Source organism: Carcharhinus amblyrhynchos, chromosome 35 (genome assembly GCF_965287045.1).
Source record: "Carcharhinus amblyrhynchos chromosome 35, sCarAmb.v2.hapA, whole genome shotgun sequence".
In the NCBI taxonomy this organism is placed as follows: domain Eukaryota; kingdom Metazoa; phylum Chordata; class Chondrichthyes; order Carcharhiniformes; family Carcharhinidae; genus Carcharhinus; species Carcharhinus amblyrhynchos.
Window position 1 is genome coordinate 1,136,471 of NC_137358.1, and position 18,031 is coordinate 1,154,501.

At 44.4% G+C, this 18,031-nt stretch overlaps 1 protein-coding gene across 1 annotated transcript in view; it reads left to right on the top strand.

The window, feature by feature from the left end:
* Positions 1-18,031, top strand: part of LOC145361701 (cilia- and flagella-associated protein 184-like) — a 29,758-nt gene that overhangs the window by 1,985 nt on the left and 9,742 nt on the right. Inside the window, exons 2-8 of the mRNA XM_080217617.1 lie at positions 281-317; positions 1,671-1,793; positions 2,673-2,876; positions 3,648-3,694; positions 8,738-8,906; positions 9,984-10,069; positions 17,076-17,229. Coding sequence (XP_080073743.1) covers positions 281-317; positions 1,671-1,793; positions 2,673-2,876; positions 3,648-3,694; positions 8,738-8,906; positions 9,984-10,069; positions 17,076-17,229 — 820 coding nt within the window. The remainder of the gene's footprint in view (positions 1-280; positions 318-1,670; positions 1,794-2,672; positions 2,877-3,647; positions 3,695-8,737; positions 8,907-9,983; positions 10,070-17,075; positions 17,230-18,031) is intronic.

Below are 18,031 nucleotides of genomic sequence, written 5' to 3' on the forward strand. Positions count from 1 at the left end.
CAATTTTTTCACACAGAGGGTGATGAGTGTCTGGAACAAGCTGCCAGAGGCAGTAGTAGAGGCGGATACAATTTTGTCTTTTAAAAAGCATTTAGATGGGTGAAGTGGGTATAGAGGGATATGAGCCAAATGTGGGCAATTGCAACTAGCTTAGTGGTAAAAACTGGGTGGCATGTACAAATTGGGCCAAAGGGCCTGTTTTCTTGGTGTAAACACCAATGATTCTGATCCAAACATTGATCCAAACTTTTAATGCCTATTCATTTTCCTCCCCAAATAGCAACAGTCAAGTACTCAGCAAGCCCACTTAAAGGAAGGTGAGTCATTGCCCAAAGCTGGTTTTAAAAGTTCTACTTGATTAATTTTTATTGATTTAAAACCAGTGTTTTAATAAGAGTCTATTTCACAAAACCATCACACTGGATTCGCCGCTTCTAACTCAGTATTTTGACTTACTCAAATTTAAAACAAGTGTGAATATTTAGTTCAGGGCTTCCTCCTAATCGTCAGCAGAAAGCCTGGGTTGTCACCTACACTTTTACCTAAAGTACTGTCTGTACTCTGTGATGAGGAAACAATTGTAATAAGCTAACAGTTCTAAGAAGAATGCAAAGCTTAATAACAAGCTGGCCGATGATTTTCCTGCTCTCCATCTCCACACATCTCTCCCAGGAGAACAGGGCAGTTTACTGCCTCCAGAATTCCCAGCTGTGTCAGGGGATTGTTCCAAAGGAATGGTTCAGTTGATGCCATTCCGCCCACCTACCAAAGCTGCTGACTGTCACAGCAGACACTGGGAGAGTTTATATATTGCTGTTGAGTCCCTTTACATCTGAGCAGACAGGACTTAAGTATCTTGCATTCCAAACAAGGCACTGCTGGCAACGCAGCATTCTCTAAACATTGCCTTAGAGTCTCGGCCTGGTTTATATGTAACAGGCCTGCTGCACCCACTATCCTTTGTTTCCTCAGCTCTCAGGGCTGTGTGCACAGGGCTGCTAGTTCTCTCCCAATCTGTGGCTGTCCAAGATGGAATGATCCGGCACCAGTTAGTCGGGTGATAGAATCCTTCTGTAGAGAAAGAGGCCATTCAGCCCATTGAGTCTGCACTGATTCTCCGACAGACCGTCACACTCAAACTCTATCCCCCTAGCCCCACATATTTACCCTGCTATTCCCCCAAACCTACACATTTTGGGACTCTAAGGAGCAATTTAGCATGGCCAATCCACCTAACATGCACATCTTTGGACTGTGGGAGGAAACCGGAGCACCCGGAGGAAACCCACGCAGATACGGGGAGAACGCGCTAACTCCACACCAAGGTCGGAATTGAACCTGGGTCCCTGGTGATGTGAGGCAGCAGTGCTAGCCACTATGCCACCCAGTTCATGACTAATTTCCCACAAAACTGTCAAATAAAATAACAGTTCCAGTTCTCGATATACGTACCTGCAAATATCCTGACCTTACAACAGCGACTATGTTTTAAGAGTAACTGATTGACTCTGAATCGCTTTGGAATGACCTGAGTGACAGAATTCCTTTCTAACTGTCATGAAATTAGTAAGGTAGCATTCTCCAACCTGCCAATCCTGATTAATGCCACCCTGTTACACCTCGGTGTGATCAGATACAAACTGCAGTATTTCTTTTTTTTCTAATCTCAGACACTGTTACCAAAGAAGGAGATGAAGAGGAAGAAGGGGCTGCAGAAATTTCAGCACAGCAGGCATTTACCGCTGCCCCTTCTGAGGGGCAGATAGAGGCTGAAAGCACAGCTCAGGAACAAGGTGAAAGAAAGTGTATTAAACAATGTCAAAGAGTCACCACCATGGCTGGCCACTCAGCTCTAAAAATGAGAAAGTCACAGTTTCAAGTGTGTGCCAGTCACAAACTTGCTTGAGTTAGTTTTGTTACCTTAGCATGCAGATTACCAGATCGAGAATCAGAGCTGATGGGAGGTGTACGGGGAATGAACGGGTGCAGTGTTTAGAGTAATTACCCTGCCTCATTCTGCACAGGCATTGACAATAGTCACAGAGCAATCCTTGGGGCCAGTAAAGATGTATTCGGGCATGAGTGGTCTTGGAATTGAATTTGGCCCATCGAGACTGCACCAACAACAATTCCACCAAGGCCTATCCCCGTAACCAGGAGAGAAAATGCTGGAAAATCTCAGCGGGTGTGGCAGCATCAGTAAGGAGAGAAAAGAACTGATGTTTCGAGTCCAGATGACCTTTTGTCAAAGTGTCAGCTCTTTTCTCTCCTTACAGATGCTGCCAGAACTGCTGAGATTTTCCAGCATTTTCTCTTTTGGTTTCAGATTCTAACATCCGCAATCATTTGCTTCTACGTAACCCCACACATTTACCCTGTTAATCTCCCTGACACGAAGGGGCAATTTAGCGTGGCCATTCCACCTAACCTGCACATCCTTGGACTGTGGGAGGAAACCAGACCACCCGGAGGAAACCCGTGCAGCTGCGGGAAGAATGTGAAAACTCCACACAGACAGTGATCCAAGCCGGGAATTGAATCTGGGTCCTTGGCGCTGTGAGGCAGCAGTGGTAAACACTGTACCACCGTGCCGCCCATGTGATCCTTTGTCCTGGTGCCTTTCAGTTCTGCTGGAAAGGATGTAATTGTTTTATTTCTCTACGTCACTTCAGGGGTAACTGAAGAAACAGCAGAAGGAGAGGTGGCACCTGAAATGGTTGAAGTTCCTCCCGTGGAAGCTGTGGTCAGTGATGAGAGGGAGGAAATAAATCTATCTCCTGAAAGTGAAGTAGTGTTCCAAGAAATTCAGGAACTTGCCAGTAATGATGTCTTAGAGGAAACACTAGAGAAAAAAACGGAAGCAAGTGGCAATGAAGGTATGTTTGAGTACATGAATAAAAGACATCATTCGGAAACTGATCTCGTTCAAAGCAGTGCAGTAACTGAAGAACCTGAGTACATAGCCTCCTGTTGAAAAGTATTCAATACTTAGGCTCAACTATTAAACAGCAAGGTGTTAAAAGACAAAGAATGTATTTACAACAGAAAAAATTATCTTTCCCACTGGGAATTGCTTCTGTAAATCAGAGTGACTCCAGGGTAGTAATAATGATTAGTGTGAAGAAATCATCATGAAGAAGATATATATAGGATAGCTTGGAGTAAGAAACATGTACAAAATTTTGAAAATATATTTATAACTAATTGCACACTCTCTCGTTTTCTTGGGAGAAGGAACAGCTGGTAGTTTAAGTTCAGATTAACAACCTTTTTAAATTGCCCAGACTGAGGTCAAGGCTAAGGACCTCTTGGTAGGACATCAACAAGATTGAACAAGTCCAGATTAGCCAAAGCAAGAAGCTGTGATTAAAGGATAATAAGGCTTGGCTCTTCCGAACTTGTAGCTTGCAGTGAGAAGGAAGGGCTAAGATGCAGGGAGGGCTGAGAGAGCAGGGGGCAGAATGGTGAGCCATGATTTCAGTTGTAACAAATTGTAAGAGGAGAGCGAGGAGGTTTGGAGGAACAAGGGGGAATGGGCACAACATCAAATGATTAAATTCTCCATCACATTGTTTAATCATCCATGCTTTTGGACTTGATTTGATGAATGTAAAGATAAACAATAATTGTGAGTTTTTTTCATTCAGAAGGAGAGGAAACAGATGAGTTCAAAGTGACTGCAACAAAGAGTGTAGTGAGTATCTGCTCCTGTTTTCACAAATGATTCAATTGGTGATGAAAATAATACACCATCTACTTATTAATTCTTCTGCCCACGTTGATAATGGGAACTGCCTTTGTCGGTTTATCACACGTTAATTACACCCATTGAGCAGAAGGAGCCTTGTTTGCCTCCTGCATCTCTTTAGGCTGTTTGAAGCCAATTTACTTCCCGATATTCTGCATGTTATGCTGTACTGCTTTTGTTTTTTCAGATAGCCTGTCCGATATCCACACCCGTAGGACCTTAAACACCCCCAAGTAAAGATTAGGAAGACCAAAGCTATTGGGAGGGACTTGAGCCCAGATTCTCTGTGTGTGGGACTGGCCATGGGGGGGTAACAAAATCCTGAGGAAAGCAGAAATTGTGAATCTCGCCAGTGAGATCCTGATTATTCCCCCTGCCCCTCACCAGTGATGTAATCATAATCTAAATAAACTTATATCTAATCATCTAGTCCTCTTGCCTCGTGATCTCCCCTCAGAACACTTAAAGAGCAGGAGGAGGCCATTCAGCCCATCGAGCCTGCAGAGACAGCAATCTCACCCAGGTCCTGGCCTGTAACCTCATGTATTTACTCTGCTAATCTCCAACACTTAGGGGCAATTTAGCACAGTGAAGCCACCTCACCAAAGCATCTTTGGAATGCTGGAGGAAACCCACGCAGACACAGGAAGGATGTGTAAACTCCATACAGCCAGTCTCCCGAGGCCAGAATCGAACCCGGGTCCCTGGCGCTGTGGGGCAGCAGTGCTAACCACTGTGCTGTCCTTGTGAGATATTCCTATCTTGGCAGGTTTGTAAAAACATAAACCTGACAAAGGGATCCCTCTGAGGTCATAAAGATAAGTATGGTCCCTGGGGGGAGAGGAAGCTGGCTAGGCTGTGCCAGAGCCTGAATCTGGTGGGAGCCCCGGGGGGGGGGGGGGGGGGGGGGTGCGTGGGGTGGGATGCGTTGGGGGGGGGGGGGGTGTTATTTATGTATGTGTGGTGAGAAAAGCAGTAACCAGGTTTGGGGGGGTGAGGGTAGAAATGCTGATGATGATCTTGGAGGAAGGGGAAGAGTTTATATTTATTTCTGATTAGGGAACCCTGTAAAGATGGTGCCCTGATTTTTGTAGAGCCTGTTGCTGGCTCTAACCCTGCCAGAGTGACGGCAGAAACCACGCCCACTCATTATTTTCTTTCAAGAAGCTCGAAATGTGGAGAGAAAGCTGGTCTGCACAACTGGAGAGTTACAGGTCAGTGTTCTGACTAAGCCTGACACTTTGCCAAATTCTGGTAAGATCACCCCTGCTGTATTCAGCACTTGCACAAATTCTGACGATTCTGATGTCCACTGCCTCCAGCTGAACCAGACCATTGGCAACTTCTGGGACCCATCTGACCTTGAGTTAAGGTGCTGATTTAATATTAGCTCTACCGTAAAGATTAGCTAATTAAATCTCCACATTTAAGAACCGTGGGATTATGCTGCAACTAAACAGGACGTTGGTGAGACCACATTTGGAATATTGTGTTCAGTTCTGGGCACCTCACTATAAGAAAGATGTGGAAGAGTGCAGAGCAGATTTACCAGGATGCTGCCTGGTTTGGGGGTGGGTCTTATGAGGAAAGGTTGAGGGAGCTGGGGCTTTTCTCTTTAGAGCAGAGGAGGATGAGAGACAATTTAATAGAGGTTTATAAGATGATGAGGGGGATTGATAGAGTGGACGTGCAGAGACTATTTCCTCAGGTGGATGTAGCTGTTACTAGGGGGCATAACTATAAAGTTCATGGTGGGAGATATAGGAGGGATGTCCGAGGTAGATTCTTTACTCAGAAAGTGGCTGGAATTGACTGCCTGCTATGATAGTGGAGTCGGACACTTTAGGAACTTTCAAGCGGTTACTGGACAGGCACATGGAGCACACCAGAATGATAGGGAGTGGGATAGCTTGATCTTGGGATTGGACATAGCTCGGCACAACATCAACAGCTGAAGGGTCTGTACTGTTCTATGTTCTAACATCATTTGTCTCAGCCACATTGCTGAAATCTCATCCCTGCTTTTGTTAAAAGTAAAAAGTAGAATATTCTCAAAACACTCAGTAGATCAGGCAGTGTCTGGGAAGGGAGAGACAGAGTTAATGTTTCAGGCCATTGACCTTTCACTAGACCCACATATTTCTATCACCTCTATACTGTTTGAATTTCTCCTGGCTGCCCTCTGACCTCCCATGCTCCATAACAGTCTGAAATACTGCTGTTTGTAATTTGCTTTAAATTCTGTTCAGTCAAGGTGGTACTTCCAAACTCCCAACAAATGCCACTGAGTGAAAGATCACCATCTGGAAATTCTCCTGCAAGCCACACACCATTCTGGAAATATGTCACTGTTCTTTCACTGTCGCTGTGTCAAAGTCCTGGGACCCCTCCCTAATAGCACTGTAGGTGTACTTTGTTCACATAGCAGCTAGAAGCAGGAGGAGACCATCTGCCCTTCAAGCCAGCTTCACCATTCATTTTGATTCAATATTCTGATCCCTCCCCATATCCCATGAGCCCCAAGAACTATATCTAATTTCTTCTTGAAATCACACAAGGCTTTGGCCTCAACTACTTTCTGTGGGAGTGAATTCCACACATTCACCACCTCTGGGTGAAGAAACTTCTCCTCACCTCAGTCCTAAAAGGTTTACCCCTTATCCTCAAACTATGACCCCTAGTTCTGGACTCCCCCCACACCAATGGGAACATTCTTTCTGCATCTACCCTCTCTAACCCTGTTGGAGTTTTCTCAGTTTCTATGAGACCCCTCTCATTCTTCTAAACTCCAGTGAATATAATCCTAACTGACTTCGTCTCTCCTCATACGGCAGACCTTCCTCCAGAATCTCACCCTTCCCTATCCCTACAATCCTTTCCAGGTATACAACTCTTGGAGATCCCTGACATTGACTTCTCATGAATGTCCACTTCCTTCAGTCAACTCACCCTCTTTGGTTAACCTGTGGTTGGTGTGCCTCCAGCTTTCTAGGCCTTAAGCTCTGCGATTGCCTCTCCTAACTTCTCCACCTCTTCCTGTTTGTCCTCCTTCAAGCTGCTTCTTAAAATCCATCTTTTTGACCAAGCATTCAGCCTCCTTCACAATGACTTCTTGTGTGGCTCAGTGTTGAACTCATTGCCTGAGGGTTTTTGCTGATGCTTTGGGAGATCCTGTTCCACAATTCTGTCTATTTGTTTAAAACCTGCAACTTGTGGCTTTGAATCTGGTTAGATCGTTAAAATTGTGATTGGTCTTGGTTACCAATAAACAGGCAGTTGGATAATAATGAACTTTTCCAATTGAAAGCCACCTGACCAATACAAACACACTGGTAACAATCAATCTCATCCCCTAAATTGTTCAAATATATATTGCTGCAATAAAGTTTAACATCCTGGAAATGCCTTATGAACAAAATCATAGAATCATACAGAAGTCTATATGGTAGAATTATGTAGAATACTACATTAATATAGAATATGATTCTATATGATACAGAATCATACAGAATGTGTATGAATCATAGAATCATACAGAGAAGAGACCCTTCGGCCCATCGAATCAAAACCGACACATTAGAACCACATGAACTCCCACCTAATCCAATCTGCTAGCACTTGGCCCATAGCCCTGAATGTTATGATGTACCAAATGTTCATCCAGATACGTTTTGAAGGATGTGAGGCATCCCGCCTCCGCCACCCTCTCAGACAGCGCATGCCAGATTCTCACCACCCTTGGGGTAAAAATGCTTTTCGTCACATCCCTCCTGCCCCTCACTTTGAATCTATGTCCCTTTGTGACTGAATCTTCAACCAGGGGCACAGCTGCTCCTTATCCAAATGAGCAATAGTTCAATCAATACATAAACTCCAAGAATCAATATTAAAAGTCTGCGGTTAGACGGGCTCATGACAATGTATCATATAGAATTTATTGCCTGGAGTGTGGAAGCACCGCGTAATCACATGTAGTAACATTTTGCCCTGTTTTTTGATGCTTTCCTTCTGTATGTACATCACCACGTTTTCAGTACATCATCCAATTAACTTCATGTGTAGTATAACTGAGAATGCAGGGCCATCATAGTCCAGTTCAGTGCTGTTTTTTTTCCACATTCAAATTTTTCTGGAGCAGACAGGAGCAGGAAACTTGGCTGTTTCCTTCTCCCTGGTTAGTTTAGTGCTTAAGTCAATTGTCACGTCCTGACCAAAGCTCCAGCGGACCCCGACTAACTGGAGATCAAACCTGGTACTTTATTGGTCAGTGTGTCCCAGCATCACAATGTGTGGTAAGTTTGGACATGGGAGCTAAGTAATATCTTGGGTTTGGTTGAGAGTTGTGTAATCTGTAAACTGGGGCGGCACGGTAGCACCGTTGTTAGCACTGCTGCCTCACAGCACCAGGCGACCGAGGTTGGATTCCCAACTTGGGTCACTGTCTGTATGGAGTTTGCACATTCTCCCCATCTCTGTGTGGGTTTTCTCCGGCTGCTCCAGTTTCCTCCCACAATCCAAAGATGTGAGATGAGGTTGATTGGCCATACTAAATTGCCCCTTAGTGTCAGGAGGATTAACTAGCATAAATGCATGGATTATGGGGATAGGGCCTGGGTGGGTTTGTGGTTGGTGCAGACTCGATGGGCCAAATGGCCTCCTTCTGCACTGTAGAGATTCTATGATTCTTGAGTGGGTCATAAACACAGGTGAGCATAAGAGCTGAAATCTGAGATTAAGACAATTTGCTGTACAATTGGCAATGAAACCGTTATTGAGTGCGGTTGCTGTATGTATGCCAACAATAAATAATACACCAATAAAATCTGTCGGTCAACTTTTACGCAGAATTTATTTTAGATGGTGATTGGCGAATATCATTTTGGACTGAAGAAGATTTGACACTCGCTCCAATCCAAATTCTTTCCATTCCGATGCCAACCCTGCTACCACGTCAATACATCTTATTTATATTGTTTAACTTTTTCAAAGGATCTGGAGAAGATCACGTCACCTTTGCCCACAAGTAGCACTTTTTCAGAAGGGGAGAAGGAAGAACCGCTGCCTATCATTGGTGAAGATTTAACTCACGATGATGGTCCTGTAAAGGAGGAATTTGCAAAACGTCTCCCAACCTTAGAACCTGGGACACCAGAGAGAGGTACGATTAGCACAAAAGTGGGTGGCACAGAGCAAGTCTTACCAATACGAAGTTGGATTAGGTTATCAATAACTGGGTGGCACTCGGTAAAGAGGGAAGGTGCAGCTTGCAAAGGACCACGAAAGGTGCATTATCTTCCCTGTACAGAGAAAGGAAGATAATATCCGGCACCTGGCGGCACAGTGGCACAGTGGTTAGCACTGCTGCTTAATAGCACCAGGGACCTGGGTTCGATTCCCAGCTTGGGTCACTGTCTTTGCGGAGTTTGCATGTTCTCCCCGTGTCTGTGTGGGTTTCCTTCTGGTGCTCCAGTTTCCTCGCAGTCTGAAAGATGGTTAGGTGCATTGATCCGAACATGCACCGGATTATGGCAACTAGGGGAATTTCACAGTAACTTCATTACAGTGTTAATGTAAAGCCTTTACTTGTGACTAATAAATAAACTTTAAGAATAGACTTTTGATTTAGAAGCACATTGGAAGTTGGGAACTAAGGAAGAAAAGACCACTATCAATTTACTGACAAATCTGTCGCCATGATGATGATTAGAAATGCTTTTTAACCAATAAGTTAGGTGGGATATCCACACCAGAGTTGGGTATCAAAGAAGCGGGAGAGTGGTTTCAACTAGATGAAAATCTCGGGGTGGATTTTCCTTGTACTTTGCCTGATGAACCATAGGATGTGAAGGAGTGTCAGCCAGATAGAAGCACGCACTCATCCTGGAGTTTGTCTGACATTCCCTTCATTTAAATTCATATACAGGAGTTGGGAAAGTTCCTTTCCTGGCATAGAGTTCTCCTCGAGCAGTTCCTGTGTGTGCATTGTATCCAGATAATCTGACGCAGCTAAATGCAGGACCAGGAGAATCCATCATCTTGCCTTGCTCAGCTATGTAAGATTGTCACTTGTTCCCTCGATATCCATGTTTGTTGCATGCAGAATATCTTCGGGAAAGGTTTTGTAATTATTCCTAATGCTGCTGTAAGGAACATACAACAGAATTCAATAGATTTGTGATCAGATGCTGCACCAGCCCAGATATCATTTTAAATGGTGTCTTTTATCTTTTGTTAGAGTCACCTATCGAGGAGGAGAAAGAAGATGCAATTGAAGATGAACAAGCAGCTTTTGATCGAATGGAACTGGAATTCAAATATCAGGTAAATCCCTTCCTTAATAGTCCTCTTACATAAGAACATAAGAAATAGAGCAGGAGTAGGCCATCTAGCCCTTCGAGCCTGCCCCACCATTCAACAAGATCATGGCTGATCTGAAGTGGATCAGTTCCACTTTCCCACTTTCTCCCCATAACCCTTAATTCCCTTGTCTATCAGAAATCTGTCTACCCGTGACTTAAATATATTTAGCGAGGTAGCCTCCACCACTTCAATGGGCAGAGAATTCCAGAGACTCACCACCCTTTGAGTGAAGAAGTTCCTCCTCAACTCTGATCTAAACTGTCCCCCTCTTATTTTGAGGCTGTGCCCTCTAGTTCTGCTGTCCTTTCTAAGCAGGAAGAATCTCTCTACCTCTACCCTATCTATCCCCTTCATTATCTTGTAAGTCTCTATAAGATCCCCCCCTCATCCTTCTAAACTTCAACGAGTACAGATCCAGTCTATTCAATCTCTCCTCATAGGCTAACCCCCTCATCTCTGGTATCAGCCTAGTGAACCTGCTCTGTACTCCCTCCAAGGCCAATACATCCTTCCACTAATGCGGCAACCAAAACTGCACACAGTACTCCAGTTGCGGCCTCACCAGTGCCCTGCACAGTTGCAGCAAGACCTCCCTGCTTTTATATTCTATCCCCCTCGCTATAAAGACCAACATCCCATTTGCCTTCTTGATCACCTGCTGCACCTGCAGACTGGGTTTTTGCGATTCGTGCACAAGGACCCCCAGGTCCCTCTGCACCGTAGCATGCTGCAGCTTTTCGCCTTTTAAATAATAATCCCTCCTACTATTATTTCTACCAAAGTGGATAATCTCACACTTGCTAACATTATACTCCATCTGCCAGGTCCTCGCCCACTCACTCAGCCTTTCCAGATCTCTCTGCAGACTTTCTACACCCTCCACGCAATTTGCTTTTCCACTCATCTTCATGTCATCAGCAAATTTCGCTACCCTACACTCAGCCTCCCCCTCCAGATCATTTATGTAAATGGTAAACAGTTGAGGCCCCAGCACTGATCCCTGCGGCACTCCACTAGTCACCAACTGCCAACCAGAATAGCACCCATTGATTCCAACTCTCTGCTTCCTATCAGACAACCAATCCTCTATCCACGCTAACACCTTACCCCCAACTCCGTGCACCCTAACCTTCTGTAGCAACCTTTTGTGAGGCACCTTATCACATGCCTTTTGGAAATCTAAAAACACCACATCCACCGGTTCCCCTCTGTCTACCGCACTAGTCACATCCTCATATAAATCCAATAAATTCGTTAAACACGACTTCCCCTTCACGAATCTGTGCTGTGTCTGCTCGATCAAACCATTCTTTTGTAGGTGCCTCACTATTTCTTCTTTGATGACGGATTCTAGCATTTTTCCAACTACAGATGTTAAACTAACAGGCCTATAATTCCCTGCCCTTTGTCTGCTACCTTTTTAAACAGCGGCGTAACGTTAGCTGTTTTCCAATCTTCCGGCACTTCCCCGGTATCCAGCGAATTTTGATAAATAATGACTAAGGCATCCGCTATCACCGCTGCCATTTCTTTCAGAACCCTGGGATGCATTCCATCTGGTCCTGGGCACTTGTCTACCTTCAGTCCCGTTAGTCTATCAAGCACTACCTCTCTCTCTCTCTTACTCTGTTTTCTTTATGTTACTTCCTGGCACTTTGCTCTCACAGTTAGTTTGCTGTATTCTCTATTCCATGTCTTTTTTGGCCATATTCTCGTTATTGTATGTAGACAAGATAGCTGCCACATTGTGAGTCGAATAACCTTAGACTCAAGTCCCACTCCAGAGAATTGAGCACATAATTTAAGTTGGGACTCACCAATACAGGCTTGAGGGATTGCTGCACTGTTGGTAGTTCCATTTTTCACATCATAGAATCATAGAAAAGAATAGCACAGAAGGAGGCCATTTGACCAATCGAATCTACATTGTTGTGTCAAAAAGCAGCTTAGTTAATCCCATTTTTTCACAGAATCATTGAATTGTTACGATGCAGAAGAAAGCCATTTGGTCCATTCTGGCTCTCCAAACAAACATCATGGCTGGGTGTCATTCTTCTGCCTTTTTTCTGTACACACGCACATTGTTTCTGTTCAAATAATCATCTAATGCCCTCTCGAACATCTCAATTGAACCGGCTCCATCACACTTCCAGGTAGTGCATTCCAGACCCCAACCACTCACTGGGTGACAAAAGTTTTACTATAAAAGTTTTACTCACTTCTTTTGCAAATCGCTTTAAATCTGTGCCCCTCTCGTTCTCGATTCTTTTGTAAGCTGGAACAGTTTCTCACTATCCACTCTGTAAGCCACCTCATGATTTTGAACATAAAGTAGTTTGTTTATTAGTTATCAATAAGACTTACATTAACACAGCAATGAAGTTACTGTGAAATTCCCTTAGCCACCACAATCTGCTGCCTGTCGGATCAATGCACCCTAACCCTGCACGTCTTTCAGAAGGTGGGAGGAAACCTGAGCACCCAGAGGGAACCCACACAGACACTGGGAGAACATGCAAACTCCACACAGACAGTGAGTCAATCCAGGAATTGAACCCAGGTTCCTGGCACTGTGAGGCAACAGTGCTAACCACTGTGCCACCGTGCTGCCTAAAAATGGCATCCCACTTTAGGGAGCCCCAACCAGTTCTGCAGCCAAAAATGTTCCCATCACATGGAAAAAAAACTAGCTTGGTTGTGAATGCCCGTTAAATTAAAACTCTATCATATCTCCAAATTTTCCTTTATTCTTATCATTTCCTCAAGTATTTATCCAAATTTCTTAATGGAATTTACAATTGTATCTGTTCCATCAATCTGTAGGGCAGTGTGTTCTAAATTCTAGCCACTCTTTACATTAGCAATTTTTTCCACATGTCACCCCTTGTTCTTTTGCCAACATGGGGAGGTGGCAGCATCGTGGTATCGCCACTGGACAAGTGATCTGGTGACTCAGGGCGAGGTCTGGGGACTTGGCTTCACTCGTGGTGAAATTTGAATTCATTAAAAATCTGGAATTAAATGTCTGATAATGACAATGAAACAATTGTCAGAAAAACCCATCTGATTCACTAATGTCCCTTTAGGGAAGGAAATCTGCTGTCCTTACCCAGTCTGGCCCACATGTGACTCCAGAGCCACAGCAATGTGGTTGACTCTCAACTGCCCCCTGAAATGGAGGGTAGTTAGGGATGGTCAATAAATACTGGCTGAGCCAGTGATACTCACACCTCATGAATGAATTTTTAAAAATCATCCAATCTAAGTTAGCAACCCTTCAGCCATTGAAAGCCATTGTTAAAGCCATTGTCTGCTTTAACTCTTCAATAATTTTAAACAGTTCTGTCAATTATCTTAATTTTCTCCGCTCTAAGGTGAATAGAAGTTAAACTGAAGTTCCAGCAGCTCTTTCACATGGGAAACATGGCATTATTTCAATAAAGGGTAGCAGAGTTGTGTCTGGGACTGCATTTATCCCTCAGTCAACATCACAAAGTAGAGTGTCTGATTATTATCACATTGCTGTGTGTGCAATCTTGCTGAATACAAATTGCCTGCCACATTTCCTATATTGCTACAGTGACTACACTTCAAAACCACTTCAGAGGCTGGGCAGGCGATGGCCTAATGGTATTATCGCTTGACTACTAATCCAGAAACTCAGCTAATGTTCTGGGGGACTCGGGTTTGAATCCCGCCATGGCAGATGGTGGAATTTGAATTCAATAAAAATAAATTTGGAATTAAGAATCTACTGATGACCATGAAACTGTTGTTGATTGTCGGAAAAACCCATCTGGTTCAGTAATGTCCTTTAGTTCTGGTCGCCTCGCTATAGGAAGGACGTAGAAGCTATTGAAAGGGTACAGAGGAGATTTACAAGGATGTTGCCTGGATTGGGAGACATGCCTTATGAAGATAGGTTGAGGGAGCTGGGACTCTTCTCCTTGGAGAGACGAAGGTTGAGAGGCGACCTGATAGAGGTTTATAAAATGTTGAGAGGAATAGATAGGGTGGATTCTCAGAGGCTATTTCCCCAGACTGAAATGGTCGCTACGGGAGGACACAGATTGAAGGTGCGGGGAGGCAAGTACAGAAGTGATGTTAGGGGTAAGTTTTTCACTCAGAGGGTGGTGAGTGAATGGAATCGGCTGCCGTCGGTGGTGGTGGAGGTGAACTCGCTGGGGTCTTTTAAAAGACTTCTGGATGAGTATATGGGATTTAATGGGATTGGGGGTTATAGATAGGTCTATGGATTGGTAGGTGTTGATGTGATCGGCGCAAACTGTGGGCCGAAGGGCCTGTTTGTGCTGTAGTGTTCTATGTTCTATGAAATCTGCCGTCCTTACCCGGTCTGGCCTACATGTGACTCCAGAGCCAGGTTGACTCTCAACTGCCCTCCAAGGGCAATTAGGGATGGGCAATAAATGCTGGCCCAGCCAGAGACGCCCATGTCCCTGGAACGAATTAAAAAAAGCAAGTGATCTGGGATGTCCTGTGAAAAGTGTTATATAAATGTAAGATGTAGAACAGATCTAGCAGCTCAAGACTGGGTATCCATGAAGTGCTGTGAGCCATCAGCAGCAGCAGGATTGTACCTCAGCACAATCTGTAACCTCATGGCCAGGCATATCCCCCACGCTACCGTGATCACCAAGCCAAGGTATCAGCTCTGTTGAATGAAGAGTGCAGGTGAGCATGCCAAGAGCAGCACCAGGAATACCTCAGAATGAGGTACCAAGGTAGTGAAAACACAGGACCGCAAGTGTGTAAAATAGCTGAAGCAGCTTGCACTGGACAGAGCTTCCATCATCGTGGATCAGATCTAACCTCTGTAGTCCTGCCATATCACTGCGAATGATGCTCGACAGTTAAGCAAGTAACTGGAGGGGAGACTCCACAAATATCCCCACCCTCAATGATTTGGAGCCCAGCATGTCAGTGCAAAGACCAGGCATTTACAAACATCTTCAGCCAAGATTACCAATTGGATGATCCATCTTGACTTCCTCCAAAAGTTCCCAGCAACACAGATCAATTTGATTTGATCCATGTAATATCAAGAAGTGGTTGAAGGCACTGGATACAGCAAAAGCTGTGGGTCCTGCCAATATCTTAGCCTTAGTACTAAACGCCTGCACTCCAGAACTAAGACTAGCTGTGCTTGTAACAAAGCTGTTCCATTACAGCTACAGCACTGGAATCTAGCTGATAATGTGGAAAATTGCCCAGAAAGTTCTTGTTTATAAAAAGCAGAACAAGTCAGGGCAATTACTATGTTGTTAGTCTGCACTTAATCATTAGCTAAGTGATGAGAGCTATTGTCAACAGTGATATTAAATGACACTTGCTAACTGCTCACTGATGCTCAGTTTGGGTTCTGCTATGTTCCAAACCCCATTATAGTCCTAGTTCAAACTGGGACAGGAAATCTGAATTCCAAAGCTGTGGTGTGACACCGAGTCAGCATTTGACTGAGTGTCGAGGAGACTGAGCAAAACTGGAGTCAGTGGGAATCAGGAAGACTGTCCGCTGGTTGGAGCACAAAGATTATGATTATGGTTGTTGACTGGGCCACCTAGCCCCACGACATTGCTGCAGGAGTCACTTGGAGTAGCTCTTTGGTCCAGCCACCTTCAGTTGCTTCATCCACCATAGGATCGGAAGAGGGGATGTTTGCTGATGACTGCACAACGTTCAGCACCGTTGACAAATCACCAGAGATTGAAACAGTTCAAGCTCACATTTAGGAAGATATGAACAACATTCAGATTTGATCTGATAAGTAGCAAGTAACATTTGTGCCACACACATACCAGGCAATGGCATGTTCAACAAGAGAGAATCGAACCACCTCCACTTGATATAACAGCATTGCCATCATTGAATCCCCCAGTATCAACAGCCTTGGGGTTACCACTGACCAGAAACTTAACTGGACCAGCCAACTAAAAACTACAAAGGCTACAAGAGCAGGTTAGAGGCTGGGAATTCTGCAGTGAGTAGTTCAGCTCCTGATTCCCCAAAGGCTGTTCATCATCTGCCAAGCACAAGGCAGGAGTGAGATGAAATACTTTTGTCTGGATAAGGACAGCCGTAACAGATAAGAGGCTGAAGCCACCCAGGAGGAAACAGACCTTTAGATCATCCACTCCCTCCGCTACCAAGGTTCTGTGGCCACATTTGTACCGTCTACAGGACACAATACAGCAACTCATCAAGGGTCCTCAAAGAGCATCTTTGAAACCATGAATTCTACTACCTGGAAGGACAAGGAAGCCATCACTTTCCCTCTAAGACAAACACTGTCCTGAATTGAAAACACAGTTCCATCACTGCACCTGGGTCAAAATCCTGGCACTCCCTCCCTTCATCACATGGACTGCAATGGCTCAAGAAGGCTACCTTGTCAAGGGCAACTGGGGGTGGGCAGTAAAGGTTGGCCTATCCAGCAATACTCTCATTCTCTAAACAAATTCTTAAGAGTTGCTTTTTTCTCATATTTACAATAGTCATTGCACTGACATACTCCCGAAAACTGTTTCTCATCCTTTGTTTCAATTTATTTGCTTCTGGGTTCTAAAAGCCTGTAGGTTGTAGGAACAAGAGAAAACTAAATGAAGCCAGGTAAATGAATCAGTTGTAAGATCCAATGTTTGAGGGTGGCCCAGTGACACAGTGGCTAGCACTGCTGCTTCGGAGCGCCAGAGACCCAAGTTCGATTCCCAACTTGTGCAGAGTCTGCACGGTCTCCCCGTGTCAGTGTATTCAATAAGGCGCCAGAGTGTGGCGACCAGGGGATTTTCATAGTAACTTCATTGCAGTGTTAATGTAAGCCTACTTGTGACTAATAAATAAACTTTACTTTTTCCATTCTAATTTAATAGCGAGAAGTTGAGAGGTAGATTCACTGGTGTAAAATACAAAGCTGAATAAAATCCTTTCCTTTCCTCTTATTGTTCCTCAGGCGTTATTTGTGGAAAGGCAGAGGTTGAGGAATCATAGTAACCAAGTACAGAACAAACTGGCGGATTACTATCGGAAGAAGAAGACAGATGAGTCAAAAGTCGAATTAAAAAGATCTCACTCAGACTATGAACAACGTTACGTGAGGTTCATCGGTAAGGAACAGATTAGGGTGTGAAGAGGACAGTCTGATTATAGAAATATTGTCGTGGAAACGATGGGAATGAGTTTAAATCCAATGTTGACAGAAAAGATTCAAAGAAACAGACTTAGCCTTTTGAGTTGAATTCTGGAATAGAAGAACTGAAGAAGATCCATGTTCGACTCGATAAACTTTATTCCTGTCTCCCCAGATGCTGCTAAATCTGATCTCTATTTCCCCAGATGCTGCTAATCCTGATCTCTGTCTCCCCAGATGCTGCTAATCCTGACCTCTATCTCCCCAGATGCTGCTAATCCTGATCTCTGTCTCCCCAGATGCTGCTAATCCTGATCTCTATCTCCCCAGATGCTGCTAATCCTGATCTCTATCTCCCCAGATGCTGCTAATCCTGACCTCTATCTCCCCAGATGCTGCTAATCCTGACCTCTATCTCCCCAGATGCTGCTAATCCTGATCTCTATTTCCCCAGATGCTGCTAATCCTGATCTCTATCTCCCCAGATGCTGCTAATCCTGATCTCTATCTCCCCAGATGCTGCTAATCCTGATCTCTATCTCCCCAGATGCTGCTAATCCTGATCTCTATCTCCCCAGATGCTGCTAATCCTGATCTCTATCTCCCCAGATGCTGCTAATCCTGATCTCTATCTCCCCAGATGCTGCTAATCCTGACCTCTATTTCCCCAGATGCTGCTAATCCTGATCTCTATTTCCCCAGATGCTGCTAATCCTGATCTCTATCTCCCCAGATGCTGCTAATCCTGATCTCTATTTCCCCAGATGCTGCTAATCCTG